Raw genomic sequence first — 27,150 nt, 5'->3', positions numbered from 1 at the left:
AAAATTATTAAGACGAGAAAGCATCGCCTTCTCAAATATTTTGCTAAACACAGACAACAAAGAAATTGACCGATAGTTGGCTGGATCATTTTGTGTCTCCCCCCTCCTTATATAATATGACGACTCGAGCACGCTTGAGACTACTCGGGAAAATACCATGCGGAAAGGAGAGGTTAATAAGTTTCGTTAAGGGAGAAATAATGGAAGGAAGTATGAACTTAATTACTTTAGTAGGAATATTATCAGGGCCAGAAGACGAACAATTTTTCAATCCCATAACAATTTTAGTTATTTCTTTCTCCGTCGCTGGTTCCAAAAACATTGAATTCATACAAGGTGGCCCAAGATAAGACCTGAAGTTGGATCCTGAAGGAGAAGAACCAACAGCCGAAGCGGTCCTTTTACCAATATTCGCAAAATATGAAGTAAATGCATCTTGAACATTCAGTTCACCTTCGATGATTTTGCCATCGATATCCAAAAAAGAAGGGGTTGATGGAGACTGAAAAGAGGGCCTAAGCACAGAATTTATAACCTGCCAAGTTTTTCGTATATCTTTACCACAATCTGAAAAACAATTAAAATAATACTGGGAATTGGCCTTTCGACACACAGAATTATAAATATTCCTATAAATTTTAAATCGCTGAAAGCAAATAGCTTTCATTGAAGGGCTAGCAGACTTAGACTTAAAGGCCCTCCAGAGATTATTTTTTCTCCTACAACTCCAAAGGAGACCAGGGGTCATCCAAGGATTTAGAGGAAAAGCATTCTTAGACTTACGATTAGAAGGTAAAACAGAACAAATATCAAGAACAGCGTCTTTAATAGACTCATAAAAAGTATCAAATAAATTACCAAAATCAGAATCTCTCTCAAAACCACCCCAAGAAATTTCTGCCAATCTTGACCTAAGAAGCATCAATTCCACTTCACCAAACCTAAAAGGCCTCTTACCAGACTCACAAGTCCTCTCTATAGTCAGTTTATCAAAACAGTATCTAGAGTAAACAGGGAAATGATCGGAAATGTCGGTCACTAAAACATAATTTTGGATCAAGGTGGCCGTACAGGAAATATTGTCAATCAGAGATGACGTACTCTCTTTTATGGGAGATGGGATACATAAAGAAGGTAAAGCACCTGTGGCAAGCATGGACGACAGAAAATCCAAATATACAGAAGACTTTATATCCATCAAGTTTATATTAAAATCTCCCATAATAATTAATTCAGTCGACTGTTTTAGGATGGTATCCAGTAGATCATTAAGCGAGTGTAGAAACAGTGGAATAGAGCCACTAGGAGATTGATAAATAATACCAACAATTAAATCCTTACCTCCACATTTAATATCTATGAAAAGTGACTCAAAGACACCTTCAACATTACTGGATAAATCCATTCTAAGAGAATATGGGAGATTATTAGAAATATACAAAGCAAGACCATCCTTGGCCATCTTTTTTTGATTCAGTTGTTACATTTTATAACCTTGGAAATCCAAAGGCATATCATTTTTAGAGTCTAAAAAAAGTCTCGCATAAACCACCAACGTCAGGTAGCCCATCAGTAGCAATATGTTTCAGATGGTCAACTGACGAACAAAGACCCTGGATATTCAACTGGAGCACTGAAAAATATCCATCCCGCTTGACAGCCTCCCTCAGACTAGAAACATATTTACTAATTACTGTGTGGTTCACTGTGATCAAATCACTGTTGACATGTCCGATAGAATTATTGATAATGCTTAAAACATCTAACGGTTTATTTTCAAGCTCAAAAAGTCGTCCTACAACTGGGGGCGTTTATAATTTTCCATTAAAAAAAATAAAATCTATTTTAGATATGGAATTAAATAATAAAATATAAATGCAAAAAAAAAAAAAAAAAAATCTAAGCACAATCCGCGAATGATCGAATCTTTCGTATCATTGATTGACCAGGTAGTTTGGCCAAAATTTGCCCGCGGTCAGTCCATACATTAAATTTACCGAAGCAATCTCTTGCCGCATTTAAAATTTCACGACGCTTTTTTGTTAGTGATTCTGATAGAAATATTCCACTCTTTGCTAGTTTAGTCTTTTCTTTGAAAACAACTCGAGCTAATTCCACATTTTTGAAGCGTATTAGCACTGGAGACACTTTAGATTGATCATTAGAGTCATTCAAACTAAATCGATAAACATTTACAATATTATTAACTTCAAAACCAGGGACCAGCATCTTGTCTTTAATGATAACCGATACTTCTTTCTTTAGGTCATTTCCAGGCCTCTGGCTTACTCCATTCATCACTAAGCAATCCAACATCTTTTCTTGTTCAAAATCATCCACTTTCGATTCCAATGACAAAATCCTACTTTCCAAGCTTTTAACCATTGCAAATAGTCCTTTGAGTGATTTTTCTATTTCTTGGAATTTTGGGTTGTAATCAATGGAAATAGCATCATGAATTTTTTTTTACTATAATATCAATTGCTTGATTGGCTGTATCAGGGTCTGATAGTTTAGCCTTAACTTGACGGGAGATCTCAGCTGTAAGATTCACTTGTGTCCGATTTAATTCATCCTGGGTAAAAGCTATTTTTGCAGGATTAGGCTAGGTGCCTGTGAGTCTTCTGCAATAACGCTCGCTGGGTTTAATGCTAGATAAGTAGGTGATGACGATTTATAAATGTCTGGAAACGAATCTAATTCGGTAAATGCTTTACCAAGATCTTTTTCCGTTCTTTTGCGAACACTAGGGTTATCCGAAAGTAATTTCAAATTAGACTCTGAAACTTGGTGCTCAGAATGATCGCCGTAGCAAAAAACTATATATCTCCATAATCCTTTAGCACCACTTTTTGACTGCAAAACAATTGCTGGCCAAGGGGGGTAATTTTTGAAACTAGCGAAAACAATGTCAAAAGGCTTGAATTTCGACATGAGCGTAGCACTGAAAATAAATAATTACTTATCTTTGAGTGGGCCAATTAATCCAGTAATTTGCAAATAATTTCAAGTAATTGCAAGTAGTCCAAGTATTTCAATGCATGATTCAGATGATAATAGTGCTGAATACTAATCCAAAACTACAATCCATAAATAATCCTTAAGCCGTAATCACATGAAAGTCACTTGCGTAATCAGATTTTAGCTTAATAATTTCTTACGCAAAATCAATTGGCTCCGTGCCTAGGTTTATCCACAAGTAAAAAATTAATCTATGAAATGTACTTTTTATTTTAAGATGTGAACTGGTCAGAGACTGAATGAGTGTAAGTATTATAGCTTACACTAGATGCGTAATGAGTACTGGTTGTTTAGGGTGGCAATTGACCGCGGAAGATTTTTAACTTAAAAAAAGGTATTGTTTTTAGTGTTTCAGTCGCTCTTGTGGGAATGGCAATGGATGAAAACAAATTGGGTGGTTAACACTGAAAATCTAATCACGCAAAACAACTTTTTTTTTTGGCTCAAATATGAAAATAAAACTGAACAAAAATGTCGGTACTTTTGTCTTACAGCCACTACACTCAAGATCTTTGATCGGGAACATGAGCCAATAACCGGTTTTCATGGTCTTTATACCAGACAGAAGTCTGGTATAAAGTCTTCGGCTCGGTGGGAAACTACATTGTAGCTATATTTTCATTAAATATTTAGTTGATATTTTGGTTAGGTTAAGTTAGTTTAGGTTACGTATTCAATGTAATGCGGTCTGGGTGGCCCTCCTTCCATAATTCTTTGTTGTAGTTTTCATAATTTGATTGATAAAGCATTATATTTTCATCGTATTTTGTTTTATTTCATTAGCATTAACCAAGCTTCTCTTCTCGACAAAACTGTGTGGTGGCTATAAGACACAAGTACCAAAATGTCTAATATCGTCTTTAATTCACAAACAGTGCCCCAAAGACATAGGAACGCTACGAAAACCCACAAATCTATGGCAATATCCAAATTCTGAACATTATATTTGTAAATTATGTTAAGTTTCAAACAGTTCGTGGTAACGAACTGTAAGTAAGGAGCGACCCGGCTCAATGGTAACCGAAACTCTAGAAAACGGGTTTTTGATACCAATAGATATATCAAAATAATCAGATTTCAATGCTCATTTCAAATATATAACTTTCATCAAGTTTAGAGCTACCCATCAAAAGTTACGCGCCTGAGAAAATTTGGCTGATTTTCAAAAAAAGGGGGAAAGACCCCCTAAAAGTTATAGAACCTTAATGAAAATCACACCATCATATTCAGCGTATCAGAGAACCCTACTGTAGAGGTTTCAAGCTCCTATCTACAAAAATGTGGATTTTTGCATTTTTTGCCAGAAGAAAGATCACGGATGCGTGTTTATTTGTTTGTTTGTTTGTTTGTTTGTTTGTTTTTTGTTTTTTTTCCCCGGGGTGATTGTATTGACCCAATGATCCTAGAATGTTGTAGGAGGATTCATTAGAACTGACATTAAAATTTCTTGTGCTCTTTTTAAGCGAGTAAAATAATGGGATGTAACTCTAATCCCTCCCACAGTCATCTTTGCCCCAAAGTCTTCCAATCGAAATTTTGAGATAGCCATTTTGTTCATCATGGTCGAAAATATGATAAAAATGTCTTTTAGGATGACTTGATCCCCCAAAGTCCCCAGGGGGAGGGCTGAAAGTTATGAACTTTACTCAATGTTAACATATAGTATTGGTTATTGGGAAGTATACAGACTTTTTCAGAGGAGATTTTTTCTGGTAGGTGGGGGAAGGAGAGGGTCGGGGGCTATATGGAAGGATCTTTCCATGAAGGAAGTTTTCATGGGGGAAGGGACATTGCTATGAAGGGGGCGCCGGATTTCCCAGCATTATTAAAGAAAAAGATCAGGAATTAAATAAAAAAAACAAGTTTTTCAACTGATCAACTGATTGTGATTAAGAGGTCATTTTTAAAGAACTGGAAAAAAAATTCAAACTATAGTTTAAAGATCAGGGTATTGACTAGGGGGCGAACCACCTAATATACGTGTTAAAAATTTATGAATATAGAAGTTCGTTACGTAAGTTAATTCTAAGTTACGTATATTTATTACTAATAAAAACGTTCGTAAATAAAATTAAACAAGTTTCGAGAAAGCCATTTAAACAAATATAATATGCAAATTTTGTTTTAATTGTTCATGTACGGTAAGCCAAAATCAAAACCTGTATTAGTACAAAAACGTTCAAAAAATAAATAAAAAAAACAAGTTATTTTAACTGAAAGTAATGAACGAAGTTAAAAATTACAACGAACAGAAATTATTCCGTATATGAAAGGGGCTGTCCCCTCCTCAACGCCTCGCTCTTTACGCTAAAGTTTGACTTTCTCACAACTCTATTTTTTTAAACAATAAAAAAACTTTAGCGTAAAGAGCGAGGCGTTGAGGAGGGGACAGCCCCCTTCATATACGGAATAATTTCTGTTCGTTTTAAGTTTTAACGTCGTTCCTTACTTTCAGTTAAAAAAACTTGTTTTTTTTATTTAATTACAAGACAAAGCGGAGTTAATGATCAGTAACAAAAGTCGAAAAGGATTCTTCCCGAAGATTTTCTTCGTAGCTAAGCCTAAAAGCTTGTGATACTTAGATTAGAATACATGAGTAGCCACTAAAGATCTACTTGGGACATAAATACGAGGTAGAAGTAGTAATTTGTTTCCAGAGGATGGGAATTGGCGAGAGGGGGCACAATTTCCAAAAATGTTCACGGTAAATTAAAAGATAAGCCAGGTTATATTGAAAATACATTAACTTGCAAAAAAGTCAGTAGTTTCAGAGGCTTAGGCACGGCCCCAAAGGTGCTGCATCGGTTCTCATGAGTCTACCTTGGGGCCTGACATCTAACATAAGAGAATACGCGGGTTTCAAATAAGATCTATAAATTCATATTTTAGCCCCATCCTAAAAATAAAAAATGTGTAACCATCTCAAACACATTGAGGTAGTTAGTTGCATAACAATGGATGGGGGACTTCACCTCTCCAGGGTGTACCTATGTCCAACACTAGCTGTGCTGGTAACACCAATTCATATATTTACGTACACCTAGTTTGTATACTGTTCCGGCTAGTCACTGATTTTGGCAAGTTATTTCGCTCTACCGATAGAATAACCGGACAGGTGAGAAACATTTGATATTTGTTTACATCTAGTACGCCTAGTACGCCTTTTCAAGTACGCCTATATGGGTATACAGAAATTCTTATCTCGTAGCTGCAGAATCAATTGCTAGTGGCTAGGATTTTTTTTTACATTATAGTGTTCTTTCCCTATATAAATTCGGTCCGAATAGTTCCGAATGGTTGTCATTGACCAGCTAGAAAAGACATGAAACCAGGGAAATTTAGAAAAGAATTTTGAAATGCACAAGCGCAGTTTCTGTTGGTGTTAAGTTACCATTATTATTCCTTTATATTATTCCTTTATATTTATGTTTGTTCTATTTATTTAACTCCAAAAAAGGGGCCAGATATTAGCAAATTTACAAAAAATATACGAAATTGCTTGGAAATTTGCCAAAACTTAAGGAATTCATGAAGAAAAAGTTTTTTAAGCCCCCTCCCCTGCCTTGCATGTTTAGTTTGCTGTGTTCATATATTCTCTGCAGAGTACTAAAATATGTAACATGCAAAGAGATTAGAATACATGGGCGCAAATTTTAAGTAGGAGGGGAGAGGCACAACCCGCAAGACCCTCTTTGGTAGAGGCTCTACCCGCAAGAATCTCTTTGGAATAGATAAATGGATAAGAATTTGTTTTGGAGAGTGGGTGAAGTTTAGTAGGAGGGGACACAAACAAAAACAGGTTAAAAAAGAATACATTATATAGATAATACAAATAGCTATAAATCTTGCTAATGTTCTGGGGGTATGGACAAAAGCCTGATGACCCATCCACCCTCTGCATGTGCCTACCTATGGGGGTGGGGTGGCGATCGCATAAACATTATGAGAGGGCTGCAGAGGATCTGTAAATTTTTATTTTCACGATTTATAAAATTTGACCAAACGGCACTGGGTACTTAATTTACTTAGGAAGAATTTTGTTTAGAATATGAGTTGGAGTTTCAAGCAAATGCTTCATCTAGATGTATTTTTGTGTAAAGAAAAAAAATGAGTGGAAAGAAAAGATTACACACTTTCAAAAAATTCCAGGGTAGATCTAAAGAAAATTTAATTTCAAATTTAAAACTTATATAGATTAATACGGAACTTAATTTTAGATTTTTCAAACTTTGCGAGTGCTTCTAGAGAAGCTGTGCCTTCAATAATAGTAGCAATTTGAAATTCCTATCGTGCCCATATTGAAGCGCCGAAGATTCCCTTCTGTGTAGTTGCCTATTTTCTTTGGCCTACATATAGAGCAACACACTTTGTATTATCTATGCGGTAATCGTAAGCCATTTATTCACAACTGTTCCACTCAATTATCTAGTGCGAAGACGCCCAACAAGAAGGCCAGAGCTCTCCCATATATGGTAAATGTATTCAAACGATCTGGTTTAGCTTTGTCGACAATCACATGGTCAAAATTTTACCGTTGAGTATTTTTGCTGTAGAATTGCATCAAAATGTCCAGCTCGAAAGTCGAAAATCAGGGAGCTCGAAGTGAGTGACCCCTCTCACAGAAGGAACATGCGTCTGGAGACAGTCAGGTATATTCAGGACATATGATGCAGTCTGTTTTCCGTTGATAGCCTAGAACTTTAACTCATCATCGGATTCAAATCGATGTTTCTTTTTAGGTCTTTGCCCTGATTGGCCAGATTGGAGTCCAAATGATGCTTTGCAAAATGCCACTGAAGCTATGGGTCTTGCTGATGACTGGCTTAGAATCCCACAGGTATGGAATTTGGTTTATATGGCTGTTGACTCGTTTACTGTCGCAAATAGCGGTTGTTATGTCTTCAGATTTTTGAGATTCAAACAAGTCTGAGTAAAGTCCTTTTTCACGTCTGTTATGTTTAAATTCCATATATTTGTGTGTGTTTTTTTTAATACAAAAAGCTATATAAACATAATATGTTTTAGTTGGGTGTCATATATTGTAATATGGTGGCTATCTCCCCTATAACCAAAAATTCGGGCTTGTGCGGAAAATAAATAAGTAGGTAGATCTGCTGAAAATATCCCCCAAAATTTGTGTCAAAGGAAAAAAAAAGTCAAAGGAGTTTAGGTTACCTCAAACCGTACTTGCTGTCTTTTCAGTTTAGACAACTAGATGATACACAATTGTCGAGATGCACAAGAGTGCCATTTTTTGTTGCCCACCCTCTTTTTGCCTTCCCTTTCGTCGTTTAAAGTGTTGGTATAACTTAGTAGGCTATATTAATATTTAACTTTGCTTCCATATTTTTCAGACAATTTATACGTTGGGGACTACTGCAAATATTTATTTGGTACGATTTATAATTAAATTGCCTTTTTACTTATAGTCCAGGGAACGTGTAAAAAGGGGTCAACCTCAAACAAATGGCTTTACGAATGATTCTTCCACTGCCCGACTGGATAAAATTTGCTGATTCCGAATCCAAAAAGTCAGCCCACCCTAGCTCTATCGCAAATTTATGTTTATTTAAGTTGAATTTGAGGCTGAGTTAAAAAGTTTTGATCAAGTAAATACAATCAAATGTGATCATATGTGTCATCTGTGGGCGATGCTTTTCTTTGCTGATAACGTGAAACTAAATATTTGTAGTCAAGAGAATTGTTTCGGGCCCAACGCTCTGAGAAAAAGTGAGGTTGAGGGAGAGATAGGGCCCGCAAGCGTATGTTAAACTTGGATTTACGAATTATAAGAACTATTCAAAAGTTTAGTCTTCTTGTTTGCTACCATTGGCCTCAAGGTTTCCGGTACCAGCTGTTTCACCTATACAATTGCCGCTAGCTCAGGTACAAACAATTTAAGACACGATTTTGTGTAAGAATTAAATAAAAAAAAAACTAGTTTTTTTTTAAACTGAAAGTAAGGAGCGACATTAAAACTTAAAACGAATAGAAATTATTCCGTAAATGAAAGGGGCTGTCCCCTCCTCAACGCCTCGCTCTTTACGTTTTTTATTGTTCTAAAAAATAAAGTTGTGAGATAGAGTCAAACTTTGGCGCAAAGAGCGAGGTGTTGAGGAGAGGACAGCCTCTTTTATATACGGAATAATTTTTGTTCCTTTTAATTTTTAATGTCACTCCGTGCTTTCAGGTAAAAAAAAACCTTTTTTTTATTTAATTTCTGAAAGTTTTTGGGATAATGATGCTTTAATTTTGGCTCACCGTACATGAATAATTAAAACAAAATTCGCACATTAATTTTACTTTATCTGGCTAAATGGCTTCCCCGAATTTTGTTCTGACGTAACTTACGAATTTACTTACGTAACGAATTTATATATTTTTTTATTTTTATTTTGTATATTAGGAAGTTCGCCCCTCTATTCAAATCCTCAGTCTTTATGCTAAAGTTTAAATTTGTTTTTAATCAAAAAAACCTGAACCACAAAGGCGTGTAATTATAATAGATAGCTCTTTGAAATTACTAAAAACAACTTTAGCGTAAAGAGCGAGGTATTGACTAGGGGGTGAACCCCATCATATACGTAATTATTTCTGCTCGTTTTAAGTTTTAATGTTGCTTCTTACTTTCAGTTGAAAAAAACTTGTTTTTCATTTAATTTCTGATTGTTTTTTAAATAATGCTGGAAAATCTGACGCCCCCTTCGTAGAAATGTTCCTTCCCCCAAGGAAACATCCTTGTTTTATATATATATATATATATATATATATATATATATATATATATATATATATATATATATATATATATATATATATATATATATATATACGTGAAAAATTCTGAAAGTTAGTAAACTGACAGTTGTAACAATTTGACCTTAGAAGGTCATTTCCCACAGTCTTCAGAAAGTACCAGAATTACATTAGAAATTTTAGAATAGTTATGCATAGCTGTAATAATTATGCATATACACCCACATGGCTTGCTTCCGTGGTAGTAAGCCCTGGAACAAATTCTTGCTTATTATCATGCATTCATTTTTGTTACAGTAGTTTTTTTGTTACAGTTGTTTTTTGCTACAGTAGGTGGAAAATTTTGATATAGTCATACTGGTGGCCCAAATAAGGGTCATGTGGGAGTAAAGAGTTGCTATGTTTAGCTTCTAGTTGTCATTTCTTGTCAAAAACCACAATCTTTCCTTTTTCGTCAATGCCTTTGACAAAATGTAGATTTGTATGCGGCCACTGGTGGCCCAAATAAGGGTCACATTGCAGTAAAAAATTGGTTTATAAACTATCGACCTCGACATTAACAACAGGGTATCTAATTCTATCCTACCAGCATAGTCGAAATAAGCCATTGTACTCTGCGAGTCAAGTCATAAAATTTGATTTAATTGCTTTTTTTTTCTCGGAATAGCTGACCTACGACATTATGATTGTAGACACGAAATGGTGTAATTAAAACTGCGGCTATGCAGACAACTTTTTGCACTTTTTGGAATGAATCCAATTTTTAATAAGAAAGAACACCATCGGATCGGTTCTTTCGGTTTGATTGGAAGATAAATCCAGTCTATTCAATTTGATAAGCCATATCAAAAAGATGGATCATATCTTGGAACTCCACTCCAACAAAGGTAGAACTTCCAGGGATTCCAATTACTAAATGGAAGCATAACCACTTTCATCTGTTGTAAATTGTTTTTGAATCCGAAAATGGAATTTATTTATTACAGCTCAACCAAGGAGATGTAGATTGGGTCACTTCGTGTACACCAAGGGTGGAAGGGAGGAAAAAAGGAATGTTCCTCAGATAACAAGTCAAGTAGACCTGTGACAGACTATGCAAAGACACTTGCATTGAGAGTTAAGGTACTGGGCCTTTGTGGCCTCAGTCTCGACTCTGCTGGGTAAGTCTGCCCATAAAAATATTAAAAATTATTTGGTACTTACGTGTTATAGCGACCACACTTTGTTCTTGATCTGTAATGAAAGCGGTTTTCTGTCTCCACTTGGAGATAATCACCTTAGCCTGAGCTAGATAGTACTATGCAGATATATTTTAATGAAATATTTAATATATAGAGGTGGTTAGGTTGAGTATTTAATATAATGCGTTCTGGGCGGCCTGCTTTCCACAATTACCTGTTGTACTTTCCATAATTTGTTACTAAAGTATTACATTCCCATCATATTTTTGTATTTTGCGTTATCATTAACCTAACTTCTGTTCTTGAGTGTGGTCGCTTTAACACATAAGTACCATTCACTTAATTATGCTATCAAGGGGTCGTCATTTCATGAAAAATGGACATGGGCGCATACAATCGTTTTTGATAAAACCGATCTCTGTCAGAGATTCCCTCCCAGTACTCTAAAACACGAGAAAATCAAAGCTTCTTGTTTTTTCCTGCAAGTAAGCTGCTGCAACTGAAAAGGAGTTCACTCATGAGCGTTATTATTCGAGTATGCCATAGTGTCCAGTGCCTGTGATATTCAGTATTAAAGCAGGCTTTGCTGTTTCTAAACTCACTAATAGTTGACTTTGAGCTAATGGAAAAATGACGTTTTTTCGACTCTTTTTATTTTGCTGGGGGGGGGGGCTACATATAAAGTTATTCAGAAACCATTTTGTATTCCCCAATGCCTCTACTTGGAATTTTATCTTATTGGAAAATTAATCCCTTTATATTTATTTGAAAAGAGACGAATTTCGATGTAATATATATGTAATAATATTCTTATGGGAATATTGTTTCATGATTGTAATTGATTCTTTCTCCAAAAATATAGGTTCCTTTGTAGCCTTTCTTAATATATTTTCCTTAGCAATTTTTTTTAAGGACGAACGGATGGTCCTCTTCATTCCTTTTGAGTGGGGAGTTTCCCCTTTCCTTAGTGTGCGGAGGAATTTTGAAGCGTATTGATGTAGCATAATTTTTTTTCTCTTGTTTTAGCTTATCAAACCAGAGGAAATGATTGACCCTAAAGTAGACGAGCTGTCAATGATGACTTATCTTTCTCAATATCCCCATGCAAAAGTTCAGCCTGGTGCCCCTCTACGTCCTCGAACCAACCCTGGAAGGTGAGATTTTTCACGTACAGTTTACCTGTTTCTTCTAAATACTTTTTTCTTTCCCTTTTTATAGGTGTCTTGTTTGCGACTGCAAAAAGGTGTTTGGATTGAAGTTTCAATTTTGAAACGCTGACTTAATTTTTATTCTTATTCCAATATAAAAAAAAAATCATGAAGTTTAATTTTACCCATCAAAAGCTACAAGCATGAGAAAACTTGCCTGATTTTCAGAAACAGTGGAAAGACCTTCAAGCGATAATCACGAAAATCACGCCATCAGATTCAGCATATCTGAGAGCCCTATTGTAGTGATTTCAGGCTCCTATTTACAAAAATGTGCCCTTTCGTATTTTTGGCCAGAAGATAATACATTGATGTGTATCTATTTGTTTTTCCCCAGGGGTAATCGTATCGAATTAATGGGCCTAGCAGATCAGGAGAGGGCTCATTTAAACGGAAATCAAATTTTCTAGTGCTCATTTTAAGTGATCGAAAAAGATTGGAGGGAAACCCCAAAGACTTTGCCCCTTTTTCCCCAAAGACATTCGACCAAAATTTTGAGATAGCCATTGGATTCAGCATAGTTTAAATGTCCAATAACTATGCCTTTGTGGATGACAAGATCCCAGATAGCCCCTGGAAAAAGGGCTGTAAGCTAAGGAATTTACCCTCTCTTCACATATAGTATTCGTTATTGGGAAACGTACGGAATTTTTTTGAGGGGAGGGAGAATTTTCTGCCAAAGGGTATTTTCCGTTGCGAGTTCAGTTTCGGGAGATTTTCCAGTGGAAATATTACATGGGGGGAGGGAAGTGGATTTCCTGGCATAATTTGAAAAATTGGTAAAAAAATAGACTGATAGCAAGGGGCAACATTAAAACGTAAAACGAACAGAAATTTTTCCGTACATGTGGGGAGGGTACCCCTTCCTCGATCCTCGCTCTTTACGCTATAGTTTGACTTTTTGTCACAACTTTTTAAGAAAGACTGCTCAAACACAAGACCAGTGAAATTGAGTGCCCCCTCATACACGGAACAATTTTTGTTCGTTTTATGTTTTAGTGTTGCTCCTTACTTTCAATAAAAAAAAATGTTTTTTTTATATCTGATTCAAAAGTAAGTTATACCATTAGATTGGGTATAATTCTTGTTTGCTTGGAGTTTGAATATTTTCTCCTAGGTAATGACGTGTAACCTGAGGCATCACTAGCGGTGTAGGACGGTGGGAGGGGGGGTCAAGCTCATGAAAAAATCATATGTTTCAATTAGCTCGCTGTAATGGGCAAGACGTCTCAAACTTCCAGAAATTTCTGAGCCATGCAGTGTGTGCCAAGCGTGGCAAAAGAGTCCGAGCGTGGTGGAATTATGCCAAGCTTTGCGGGAACTGTGCCACGCGTAGCGGAGTTTTTGGCGCACTTGGTGCCCTGAGATGTACATCAACTGGTGGAGACTGGGTGATTCATCGTTAAAAGGTGTTCCCCCTTTCCCTCCCTCCACATGTAATGCTCCCATAGGTAGCCTGATATATAAACAGTGTGCGACTCTTCTGAGAAATGTAGTGAGAATTATGTACGAGGAAAGGTGAAAAAAACATTGATTTTTTAATGTCAAAAGAATAAACAAGACAGGCACTAAAAAAACTAAACAAAAAAACAAGCAAACATATACAAAACATAAAACTATCAAATACTAGGATTAGGATTTAAAAGCACGGCACAATGTCAAATATTGGAACGGGAAAAGCCTGATCTATTAATTCTATTTTTAAAGGGGAAATCCATTTTATCGCTCACAGTTTATTAACAACTACCTATTTTCTCACTATTAAATAACTTTGCTGGAATCAAGTAGCCAATCCAAAAAATAAAATGTGATAGTGGCAAGAACTACTAACCAGAAATAAGCTGTTTGGTGCTATACGTTTTTAGCTTTTTTTTTTTGTTGATTTTTCATCCACGTTTCTTTCGCGAAAGCTTTTGCTTCGGAATGCTGAACGCAAACCTAGAATTGTTTATGCTTGTGTGGTTACATCGCAACTTAATCTGGAACGGAAAGCCCTTTCTCGAATATATAATAGTGTGGCTCTATCGCCTATTCTATATTTGACCTCATTTTGGGACATTTTTACTGAATCTGATAGGCGAGTGTTGCGAAAGTGCTATTTTAAATACGCAAAACTTTTGCTTCAGGACCCTCGGTGGTTCAAGAATAGGGTCATCCTTAACCGTTTTGTCTGGTAGAACGGGTTCAGGCCATGGATGAACAGTTTTAGAAACTGAGTAACCAGTCCTCTTCTCACCGGTGGAAGGGCGCACTATTTTAGATTTGGTATTAGTAGTAATTTGTGTAGATCTATGACATGTTTGTTTTGTTTTCATTTCTTTTACTGTACTCCATCTTTTTTTTTTTTTATAGATGGGCTTTCGGCCAACCATCTAGGGCTAAACGGAAAGCAGGTCGTCCCCGTCTGGGGTGGGAAGACGTCATAAAGAAAGATTTAAAGGAAATGGGAACTTCGTGGGCGGGTGTAAAAAGGGAGGCTTTGAATAGATTGGGGTGGAGGAGGATCGTGCGTAGCTGTGTTGGCCTCAGGCGGCTTGGTGCTGCGGTGAGTTATTAGTAGTAGTAGATAAAGAACATTCATTCATTAATTCTAAGCCCGCAACAACGCTACAACCAAAAATTGCGTGACTGCATATGGAGGTTTTCTTATTTTATAAATTTAATAAATCAAATAATATTAACATTTTGATTACTAAATATCAGTATATGTACATTAAACTGATAATGCACATTCATTTGTAATTTTTCACTAAAGTGTAAATTTTTTTCTGGCCTTGGGAAGGCATAGGGGTTTTGCGCGCAACTTATGTTAATTTCTGCTCGTTTTGAGTTTGACTCAGTTAATTATTGGAATTTCTGTCCGTTTTGGGTTTCATTTATTTACCGATACTGATTTGTGGTAGTTTCACGCTTGGTAGATTATTTGATTTTATTTTTGCTCATTTTTTGTTTAATGGAGTTCTTTACTTTTCTCTGAAAAACTTATTTTGTGGGAAAAGTTTTTTCTTTATTAATTGTTGTTCGTTTTATATTGACATAGTCTTTTCAGGGAAAAAGAAAATAACATTCCAAATCTTTTCGTTTTTTAAGAATTTATAGCTTGACCTACTATTTGTAAGCTGGAGAGAATTTTTCAGGAATTCTTAACAACATACACTCTTTAAAAAATCTGGACACATAAAGTAGTGTTTAATTTAGTTTCATAACTCCTCTAGTTGACCTGAAATGGAAAACTTGATACCATTCGCAAAAAAATCTGTTTACTTTCTTTTATAGCTTGGATACACTTACGATTTTTTGATTTGGTTAAATTTTAAGAGCACAATTGGGTGGTTGGGGTGGGTTGGGGGGGAGTGTAAGGGGGTTTAGTTGCCCTCAAATCACTTTTGACTATTAAGAAGGGCATCATCCCTTTCTATTTTCAATTAAAGGAACCCTTTTCGAAGTTCCTACGACAACTCCTTCGATACGAAGTGCCCTGGTCTAAACAACAACAAAAACAGCAAATAATACATTATACCCACTTTGATCTTTACTATAAAGATGTCAAGCCTTCCAATCCCTCTCGACTATTAAAAAGGGCACTAGGCCTTTCGATTTCCAATCGAATGAGCCCTTTTGGAAACGACAACACTTTCTATAAACACCTTATATGCCCCCAGGGAATAAATTACAACCCTTACCCTAAGGCTTGTTACGGTGGTTGTCATCCTCTAAGACCGAATTTCCAGAACTTTCAACTACGTTAAACAACATGGCTATCTCAAAATTTTGATTGGATGTGTTTGGGGAAATGGTGGGCGTGAGAGGGGCGGTAGTCACTCTCCAATCACTTTCAACTGTTAAAAATGGCCCTAGCGTTTTCAATTTCCAATCAAATGAGCCCTTTTGAAGTTTCTACGACAAAGCTTTCAATAAAAATCATATATGCCACCAGGGCATAACTTACAACCCTTGCCCTGAGTGCTGGGGGGTGTCATTCTAAAAGACCTAATTTCCTGAAGTTTCTACTACGTTAAACAAAATGGCTACCTGAAAATTTTGATTCCATGTATTTGGAGGAATCGTGGGCGTGAGAGGGGGGTTAGTTACCCTCCAATCACTTTCGACTATTACAAAGGATACTAGCCCTCTCAATTTCGAATTGAATGAGCCCCTTTTGAAGTTTTACGACATCTCTATCTATGAAAACCTTATAAGCCCCCAGGGCAGAACTTATAACCTTTGCCCTTGGGGCTCTGGGGGGTTTGTCATCCTTAAATACATAATTTCCAGATCTTTCAACTATCTTGAACAAAATGGCTATCTCTAAACTTTGATTGAATGTTTTTTGGGAAATGGTGGGCGTAAGAGGGGGGTTAATTACTCTCCACTCACTTTCGACTACTAAAAAGGGCAATTTCACTTTCCAATCAAATGAGATCTTTTTGAAATTGCTATAACAACTTCCTATATAAACTTTATATACCCCCAGGGCATAACTTACAACCCTTGCACTGAGGGCTCTGAGAGGGTTATCATCCTAAAAGACCTAATTTCAAGAACGTTCAACTATGTTGAACAAATGGATGCCTCAAACTTTTAATTTGACGTGTTTGGAAAAATGGTGGGTGTGAGATGGGCGTTAGTCGCTAGGCAATCCCTTTAGGCTAGTAGAAGAGACACTATCAACTTAAATTTGAAATTGAATGAGCTCTTATGAAGTTTCTATGACAACACTTTCAATAAAAACTTTATGTGCCCCAAGAGCATAACTTACAACCCGTGCACTGAGGGATCTGCGAAGGTATCATCCTAAAAGACCTAATTACCTGAACGTTCAAGTACGTTAAACATAATGTATTCATCAAAATTTGAATTCGATTTGTTTGCGAAAATAGTGGGCGTGAGAGGGGCGTCAGTCACTATCCAATCACTTTCAATTATTAAAAAAGGCACTAGGCCTTTCAATTTCCAATTTAATGAGCCCTTTTGACGTTTCTACGACAACGCTTTCAATAAAAACTTTATATGCCCCCAGGGCATAGCTTACAACCCTTGCCCTGAGGGCTGGGGGGAGGGGTTTTCATCCTTAAATACCTAATTTTCAATACTTTCAACTACGTTGAATAAAATGGCCATCTAAAAATTTTGATTGTATGTGTTTGGGGAAAAGGTGGGCGTGAGAGGGGGGTTAGTTGTCCTCAAATCACTTTCGACTATTAAAAAAGGTACTAGCCCTTTGAATGTCAAATCGAATGAACACTTTTTCAAGTTTCTACGACAAAGATTTCTATAAAAACCTTATGTGCCTCCAGGGCATAACTTATAATCCATGCCCTGAGGGATGTGGGGGAGTGTCCTCCTCAAAAATATTTTTTCAGTATCTGGAAATCAACTACGCTGAACAAAATGGCTATCTCAAAATTTTTATTGGATGTGTTTGGGGGAATGATGGGCTTGGGGGGGGGGGGTTAGTTACCCTCCAATCACTTTCGCCTATTAAAAAGGGCACAGTCCTTTGAATTTTCAATCAAATGAGCTTTTTTCGAAGTTTCCACGACAACGCCTTCTATAAAAACCTTATATGCCCCCAGGGCATAACTTAAAACCCTTCCCTTGAGGGCTGTGGGGGAGTTTCCTCCTCAAAAATATATTTTCTATTAGGAAATCAACTACGCTGAACAAAATGAGTGACTCAAAATTTTGATTGGACGTGTTTGGGGAAATGATGGGCGTGGGGGGGTCTAGTTGCCCTGAGATCACTTTCGGCTATTAAAAAGGGCACTAGTCCTTTGAATTTCCAATCGAATGAACCTTTTTGAAGTTTCTATGACAACGTCTTTTATAAGATCCTTATATGCCCCCAGGCCATAACTTAAAACCCTTGCCCTGAGGGTTATGGGGGAGTGTCCTCCTCAAAAACATATTTTCTATCTTGAAATCAACCACACTGAACAAAATGGCTATCTCAAAATTTTGATTGGATGTGTTTGGGGGAATGGTGGGTGTGAGTGGGGGGGGGGGCTAGTGGCTCTCCACTAACTTTCGACTATTAAAAAGGGCAATTGCCACCCCAATTTACAATTGAGTGAGCCTTTTTTGAAGTTTTTGTGACGACTTCTTCGATACGAAGTGCCTGGGTATGGAGAAAAAAACAAATTGTGCCCACATCGTTCTTTACTTAGGCACCGCTAGCGCGCTGCCTATGATAAGAAGTCTCGGTTTTTCTTATTTTTTAAATATATCTAGTTGTGGAAGTTTTCATGTAACAAATTCAAACAACAAATTTCATTTTCATTAACCTTGGTACTTTAAGTCTGTGGTTTTTGTATTCACGAGTGGTGGTACTGGTGCACGGTTATGCAAATTCACGAAAATGGAGGAGTTCAAGGGTTTTGTTCGAATTTTTAAATGAAGATATAAAAAAAGCTTGTTTTTAAAATTTGGAGGGGGGGGGATTAATGAAGAGCAAAAAAACATTTTACAAATTCTACGAAACCTTACCCTGCATGCACGGTTTTGTATGTTTTTACTTTATACATGAGCGAGAATTTTGTCTTATTTCTGTAAGTGGCAAATTTTATTATTTCCGACATATGCAAAAGCCTACCTTTTCCGTTCACTTTGTGTAAGTTTTAACTTGGGCCGAGGATGAAAATTTTTGCCAACTTGTTTCTCAGTTTTAAAAAGAAAAAATTTCTTCGGGGCAAATTGTATAATGTTGCCAAGTGATTTTCAAACACAGTTTGAATTAAATAATTTTTTTTTGTAAGGAAACATTTCATGTTTGCATAAATACATCTGCATTATATAACAATAGCCTGTGTTCGAGGAAATCCCCAATTTTAGCATAACCTCACGTTTTCGCGAAGCATTAATCAAATCCTGTTTGGCATAATATATGCAAGCATATAACTGGATTTGTCACCAACAGTCAGAGGTATGGAAGTATCTCAACAAAAATTAAATATTCAAAAAATGACTGTTCATTTTTTGCAAGCTGAAAATTTGTTTCTACTGTTTTCGTCTTATCTAAACATCATTACTCTACGAAGTAGCGTATGACTTAGTACAGAGCGACGGTCCTGATGGATTCTGAATTCCGTTGATTTTGAATTAAAATCAAGTAGTTGCAGGCATCAAGACATGGCTAATCAAACAGTTCGTGGTAACGTAAGGAAACTGTAAATAAGGAGCGACCCAGCTCAATAGTAACCGAAACTCTAAAAAACTGAATCTTGATACCAATAGATACATCAAAAGAATTGGATTTTTATGGTAATTTCAAATATAAAAGTTTCATCGAGTTTAATTTTATCTATCAAAAGTTACAAAAAAAGGGGAAAACACCCTCTAAAAGTAATAGAATCTTAAAGAGAATTACACCACCAGATTCAGCGTATAAGAAAACCCTATTGTAAGCTCCTATCTACAAAAATATGGAATTTTAAATTTTTCAACAGAAGAAAGGATCACGGATGCCTGATTATTTGTTTTTTTTTCAGGGGTGGTCGTATCGATCCAGTGATCCTAGAATATCGCGAGAGGGCTCATTCGAACGGAAATTAAAAGTTCTAGTGCCCTGTTTAAGTGACTAAAAAATTGGAGGGCAACTAGGCCCCCTCCCACGCTCATTTTTTTCTTAAAGTCACCCTACCATAATTTTGAGATAGCCATTTTTTCAGCATAGTCGAAATATCTAATAGCTATGTCTCTGAAGATGACTTAATTCCCCACAGCCTCCGGGGGAAGGGTTGTAAACTATGAACTTTGCCCCTTGTTTACATACAGTATTGTTTATTGGGAAGTGTACAGACGTTTTCAGGAGGGATTTTTTCTAGTGGAGGGGTCGGTGGAAGGGGATTACATGTGAGGTTCTTTCCATGGAGGATGTTTTCATGAAGGAAAGGACATTTCTATGAAGGGGGCACCGGATTTCAACATTATTTAAAAAACGATCAGAAATTAAATAAAAAAAACCAATTTTTTCAACTAGAAATGAAGTTAGGTTAATCCTAATGAAATGTAACAAAACATGATGATAAAATAATACTTTAGAAACAAAATTATGGAAACCTAATCTAACCCAATGTAACGTAACCTACCCCCCCCCCATATTGTGCAAATATGTAGCCTAAATTATACAAGTGCAATGCATTCTGTCCAAGTCCAATGCATTGTATCATCCGCCACTTGTTTTTGTATCTATGAAACCGGTTTTCTGAGATTTACTACTATTAGTACTGCTGACAACTCACCGCAGCACCAAGTAGCCTGAGGCCAACACAGCTACGCACGCTCCTCCTCCATCCCAATGTATTCAAAGCCTCTCTTTTTACTGTAAGAGGGGGGGGTCTTCTCATGGTGATGACTCCATGGCCAAACTCAGCCATGAGACCCGAGTACCCCTAAATAAGCCTCAATAGACGAAATGAACCAAGTGAGAGAGATATCTTGACAAAATCCTGCTCATCGTAATAAAATATACAAGACAACACAGGCATAAGAAAAACTAAGATTTTATTATTAAAGAAGAGAACTTTTTAGTTAATAGTTATGGATATTTCATTATAAATCAAGATTCAACAATATTATTCAAAATCAAACATCAATTCTTGTTCATATAATTGCTAGAAGTGAACTTTATTATTACTAAAGAAAAGCAAGCACTATAACTAATATATTAAAGTTAATATGTTCCTGCTTAAAGAATCTAATAATAATATTAAAGAATGGGATATATACCCATTTACTAGGATTTTAACATAATAAAATTAAGAAAGAGCAAGGAACACATTAGACTTACATTCTACATGCATATGAGAAGCTTCCGCAAAGCCATGAACTGACTTCTATCGTCAGTGTCGCGCTACATAAAAAGATATGTTCCCCTTTATTTGTCAAACAAACGTAGCTAAATTCAATCCTTCTAAGAAAGGGTGTGTATTGCAAAATCAGGATATTGTGTTGAAAAGGGAAAGGGTTACCAAATTCATAGCAACTTGATAATAATTCTAAAGTTAGGACACTTCTTACATTACACCCGCCCAGGAAGTTCCCATTTCCTTTAAATCTTTCGTTATGACGTCCTCCCACCCCAAACGAGGATGACCTGCTTTCCGTTTAACCCTAGACGGTTGGCCGAAAAGGGCAACCTTCGGAAAACTTTCATCCTTCATCCATAAAACATGCCCTAGCCACCCCAACCTCTCTTTCATCATAGCCCTAGAGAGCGGTATTGAGCCACATTTTTCGTATTGCCTGTCCTTTGAAAAACGGTCAGTCAACCGGGTACCCAGAACAATCTTTAAGCAATTTCTCTGGAAAGCATCTAGCAAATCTTCATCCGCTTTTCGGAGCGCCCATGCTTCAGAGCCATATTTGACCACTGTCATCACTGTACTAATATTCTAATATTACATTCACATCGTCACTTCTAATACATCACTTCTAATATTCTAATCTTGGTTTGCAGACTTATCTTCCTATTCTTCCAAACTTTTTTTTAACTGTGAAAAACCACCCTGAGCCTTGGCTATTCTACTTTTGACATCTTCACTGCTCCCACCATCTTTACTAATAATACTACCAAGGTAAGTGAAGCTGTCTACCTGATCAATATTTTCACTACCCAACTTCACCTTTTCATCTTCACTTATTCCTAGCCTTAGTGACTTAGTCTTCTTAATATTTATTTTCACCTACTTCACCCCCTTGAACTTATAAAAGCTTTACGAGTACATTCCTTTTACTTACACTCTCATGTAGGATGCTGAAATCCTCACCACAATCAGCCAGGAAACTTTTTCCTCCCCATTTGAATCCGTGGTCTCCCATTGCCTTTCCTGTGCTCCTTAAAACAAAGTCCATCTAAATAATCCATATAAAGGGGGATAGAACACAACCCTGCTTAACTCCTGATTTAATACAAAACCAGCTGTTAACCTCATTTCCTACCTTAACCGCAGCAGTGTTATCCTCGTACATAGCACTAATCACTTTAATGTATTTATGTGGTATACCATACAAGGATAAAACCTTTACCAAAGCTCTTCTATCAACAGAATCAAACGTTTGCTCATAATCTATAAAACTGAGGACCAAAGGTGTTTGAAAACTCAGGCACTTCTCAATTATTAACCTAAGAGTGAAAATTTGGTCGACACATCCACTACCTTTTCTAAAACCACACTGTTCTTCTCTTAAAGCTTTGTCTACGGCATCTCTCAATCTAAAAAGTATCATATTACTAAGTAATTTACTACCTACAGAGACCAGACTAGTGCCTCAATAATTACCACACTCACTTTTATCACCTTTCTTATAAAGTGGCTTAATTAAAGGGTTCCTAAAATCGTCAGGTACTTCCCCTTTTTCGAAAATCGTATTCATAATCTTCAGTAACTTATTTCTAACCTCAGAGCCACCATATTTAAGAAACTCATTTACCACACTATCAGCACCTAGAACCTTATTATTTTTCAGTCCTTTTAGTACTGTCGCTAATTCCTCCTCACAAAACAAATCTTCCTTCACATCCACTGTTTAACAAAATTTTTCATTTTCCTCTATATCTCTTCCTTCAACTCTATCTCGGTTAAGCAAATTCTCAAAATGTTCGGCCCATCTCTCTTAGTTTTTTCCCTATCGCTAATTGCGGCCCCATTCCTATCTTTAACTGGGCCAAGTCCGCGTTGACTACTCCCTTACAATTTGTTAACATGCCAGTATAATATTTTACTATTATGCCGTCTAGCTGCATCTTCCAAATCCTCGGCAATTGTATCCGTGGCCTCCTCTTCACACCTTCTTAGTTCATATTTTAATGCTTTCTCCACTTTCACATTCCTTTTACATTCCTTTTGTTTTCGTATGATCTATCACTAAGGTAATTCTTGTACAAGTCCTTTCTCCTTTCTATCAAACATAAAACTTTTTCACTAATATTCTTAGCTGCAGTTCTAGCTTTCTTCACCAAGACACCTTCAGCAACTTAACGAATTATTTTTCTAAAATTATTCCAACCTTCTCCCACATTATCAAATTTTAAACTCTCAAGTTTAGTGTTCAACTGTTCCTGGAAAGTGTCTCAAGTTTTTGTCCTGAAGTCTACCAACATCATGACTTCCCGGGAGGTAGTTACCCTTCCGATATTTCAGCTTTAAATTAACCCTTGACACTACTAGATGTAACCTAAGCATAATTCTTGAATGTGTTTCCTATAACCAATAAGTACCGAGAAACCTGTTTTTTTAATTTAATTTCTGGTCGTTTTTCAATTAATGCCAGGAGATCAAGCTTCCCTCCATGGAAAATTTCCTCCCCCACAGAAAATTCCTCAAAGTAAAGCTTTACTCACGTAAAACACTCCCTACCCACCCACCTGGTAAATAGCCCCTGGACAATTCCATTATCGCTGAAAATCCTCTTGGAAATTTCTAGCGGACGTTTTCAAATCATGTCGGGAAAGGATGCCATCACGACCAGTGTATCATTTTATGTCAAGATTCAAGTCATGACTCTTCATTTTTTTCGAAAAAATTTAGACAATAACCGGTTTTTTAACTTGTAACATTTCGATTTCTAGGTGAACGCTCTACCACAAGGCTGTGAGATGTATATTATAATTTCGAATATTCTAGGTGAACAATATCAGCGAGTTTCACAGCTTGCAGTCCATTTCCCAGGGGCTTTGAGGGGTTCGTATTATCTCCAAAGGCTTATATAAGGCTTATATATAATCTCCAAAGGCTTAGTACTGGACAAAACAGATATTCCCAAAACAGGGCTATCTTAACATTTTGATCGTGGCGAGGGTTTCTAAATGGCCTTCATCCTTTTTGGTTACTTAAAAAGGGAACTAGAACGTTTAATTTCCGTTTCAATGTGTCCTCTGCTGATCTTCTAGGACTATTGGTTCGATACAATTTGCCTTATTTCACCATATTTGCCTCACTTACACTCCTTTCCCCAGGGGCTAAGGAGGGTTGTATCAACACCAAAAGCATAGTTATTGGATCTTTGAACTATGCTGATAAAATGACTGTCTCAAAATTTTGGTCGGACGACTTTGGGGGAGGGAACTCGGGGAAGGGGAGCTAGCTGTTCCCAATCGTTTTGATCACTTAAGAAGGACACTATAATTTTTAATTTCCGTTCGAATGAGCCATCTGCCGAACTTCTAGGACCATTGGTTCGATACGATCGCACCTAGAAAAAAACAAACAAACAAATAAACATGCATCCGTAATAAACAAAATACAAAATTCCACATTTTTGTAGATAAAAGCTTGAAATCACAAAAGTTTGATTCGTCTCACAACTTTATTTTTTTAAACAATAAAAAACTTTAGCGTAAAGAGCGAGGCGTTGAGGAGGGGACAGTCCCTTTCACATACGGAATAATTTCTGTTCGTTTTAAGTTTTAATGTCGCTCCTTATTTTCAGTTAAAAAAATTTGTTTTTTTTTAGTTAATTACTGCTACTAAAGCTAAGGGGATTCAGGCGAAGAAATAGGTGAATATTGAAACAGTATTGATCTAAATCGAAGCACACTGTATTTACAGGTTGTCAGGAGGACGTATCAGTAATGGTACCGGAACGGTTTATGGTATTAAGTTGAACTGTGTTGACGGGGATGTTGAAGAAAACGAATGGTTTTATGTGAATACCGCTACTAATGCTACTACAAATAATGCTAATACGCAAGCTAACGGTATTAAGGTGAAGCTTTCAAGGAATATTTTGGTGGTTAAACGTCGGCTCCCATCTCAAGAACGGCTTACATTATTAAGTTGGACCTTCTGTGTATGTTGTAGCGGATTTTGCACTAGCCAGAAGGCGATATGCGTATACTAGTTAGGGACATAAGCGCCAGTTTCCATAAGGTTTGAAATTTTATGGTAAAAGCACGAAAATTGGCACATATATTTAGAAAAATACGTATAGGCTGCGAGGGTAGAGGGGTAGACCTGACAAACTTTTTCAAGCACAAGAACCAGCCTTTTCCACCTTCCCTGTCCGAGTACGACAAGCTACGATTTGGAAAAGAATTCGACATAGTTGAATGTTTGACGGCAGAGCTTGAAGAGCCACTGCCCAGCATTCTCCCAACTGTCGAGTCAATTGTACTAGAAGGGTCTGTTCTAGTACAGCTCATCGTTCCTAAGCCTGGAATTAGTTTCGGTGAATATGCTCGCTCGAACTTCGCTACCTACATTAGAAAGCAACAGTCCCAAACCGACGCTCAAAGGATCTTGTCTTTGACATCTACCCTAACGACAGCCTAAAAAACGGATTGCGTGTTAATACAGAGGAATTTCGTCTTATGCCGTGAAAATCACAGACCGAACCCCCGTTCCTCGGATGAACTGGCGTGAATTTTTTAAATCAACTGAGAACAAGAGTCGACTCTTCCATTTTTTGGCGACTATGGTAGTCCAGGAATTGCAGGAAATCTTTGTAGTGGACAATCTTGGAGACACAGTTATTTCAACGCTCGATATCGCTTTTCGCGAAGGCCTCACACTTATCAACCACGAAGAAGGTGACACTCGTGTGCTGCTCCATGCCTTCCACCAGGCCCATGGTGACTTCATAGCCTTCAGAACTGGGGATTCTGATGTAGTTGTGATTGCAACAGCTTTGTTCCAGCAGCTTAAGATTGAAGACCTCTTTGAGAAGAGGTTTAAGCATGGGCATGGAGCAAAGACGAAAATACTGCCCATTCACGATATTAAATATCGCCAAGGACCTGACAGGTCTCACATTCTTCTCTTTTTGCATACCTTCTCTGGACGTGATACGACTTCTTCTTTTGCTTTTCATGGAAAGCATGGTGTTTGGAAGACCTGGAAAGCTGTGGAATCCATTCTTCTGACTTTCGTTACTCTGAGCACATCAGGAGCCCTGCTCCTAGATTGTCACTTTACAGACATCCAGTGATTCGTCATCGCTCTTTACGAAAAATCAGGCGGCTTGTCTGAAGTGAACAGCCTGTGGAAGGAGCTTTTCACACGAAAAACAGCCGGAATGGAAAGACCGCCCCCAACAGCGGATGGTCTTGAGCAGCATACCAAACGCGCTTACTTGCAGGCCCAGATATGGGCATCATCGTGTTGTCCAGAATTTTACCCGCTGGATCCCGGTTTATACGGCTGGGTGAAGCATGACGGAAGCTGGGAGCCTCTCTGGACTAATCTTCCTGAGACAGAAACAATTTGCAAAGAACTGCTAAAATGTTGCTGTAAAACAAAGCGCAAAAACAGGTTCAAATGTGCACAAGCTAGTAGTATGCGTCGTCTGGATTCTATAGAAGCTATAGGAAAACATTTCTATAGAAGCTCTACACCTTTTCAAAAAGAGTGAGTAGCCCCATGCATATAGGTAATACTTCTATAGAAGCTCTACACCTTTTCAAAGAGATTCAGAGCTCCCTCACATGGCATATGGAATTCTATGGAAGCTATAGCAAGGACTGGTTTGGTGGGTATAGTCTGGTTTGGTGGATATAGTCTGGTTTAGTTTTTCAAAGAGAGTGAGTATTTGACATTTTTGCAAAAAGGGATTCGCAAATTGGACACTATGAACGATATTAATTAATGTTTTGAATAATAGGAGTGTGAATGATTCTAATTAGTGATTGGATTGTATGACGGTGGAGAAAAAAAAAGATTAAACTAATTAACAGTGAAGGTAACCCCGAAGGGGTTGTTAACTCAGGTAATTTTTCATAAATTTGAAACAACATCAGTCTATTAAAATGGCTAACGACGACAGCATAACATTGTGAGTTGACCTAGCTTTACCTCTCCGATGTTTCAATTTTGGAGGGAAAATTTAAAATACTCAGAATCGAAAATAAATGGGACCTGCCTCAGGGGGTAGGCTCAGAGACCCTTCGTTACCCCATTTCTGCGGGCAGGGGAGGGGGGAGGTCAATTTTGGAGGGAAAACCAAAAATACTCAGAATTGAAAATAAAGGGGATCTGCATGAAGGGCAA

The 27,150-nt window shown here is 37.1% G+C and overlaps 1 protein-coding gene across 1 annotated transcript in view; it reads left to right on the top strand.

Annotated features, from left to right (window-relative positions):
• Positions 1 to 27,150, top strand: part of LOC148949040 (filamin-A-like) — a 187,607-nt gene that overhangs the window by 23,565 nt on the left and 136,892 nt on the right. Inside the window, exons 4-5 of the mRNA XM_089095096.1 lie at positions 7,761 to 7,858; positions 11,985 to 12,112. Coding sequence (XP_088951222.1) covers positions 7,761 to 7,858; positions 11,985 to 12,112 — 226 coding nt within the window. The remainder of the gene's footprint in view (positions 1 to 7,760; positions 7,859 to 11,984; positions 12,113 to 27,150) is intronic.

This window comes from Artemia sp. Qi Xiang Cuo, chromosome 9 (assembly GCF_049724085.1).
Source record: "Artemia sp. Qi Xiang Cuo chromosome 9, ASM4972408v1, whole genome shotgun sequence".
Taxonomy (NCBI): Eukaryota; Metazoa; Arthropoda; class Branchiopoda; order Anostraca; family Artemiidae; genus Artemia; species Artemia sp. Qi Xiang Cuo.
This window is presented reverse-complemented; position numbering and strand designations above follow the sequence as displayed.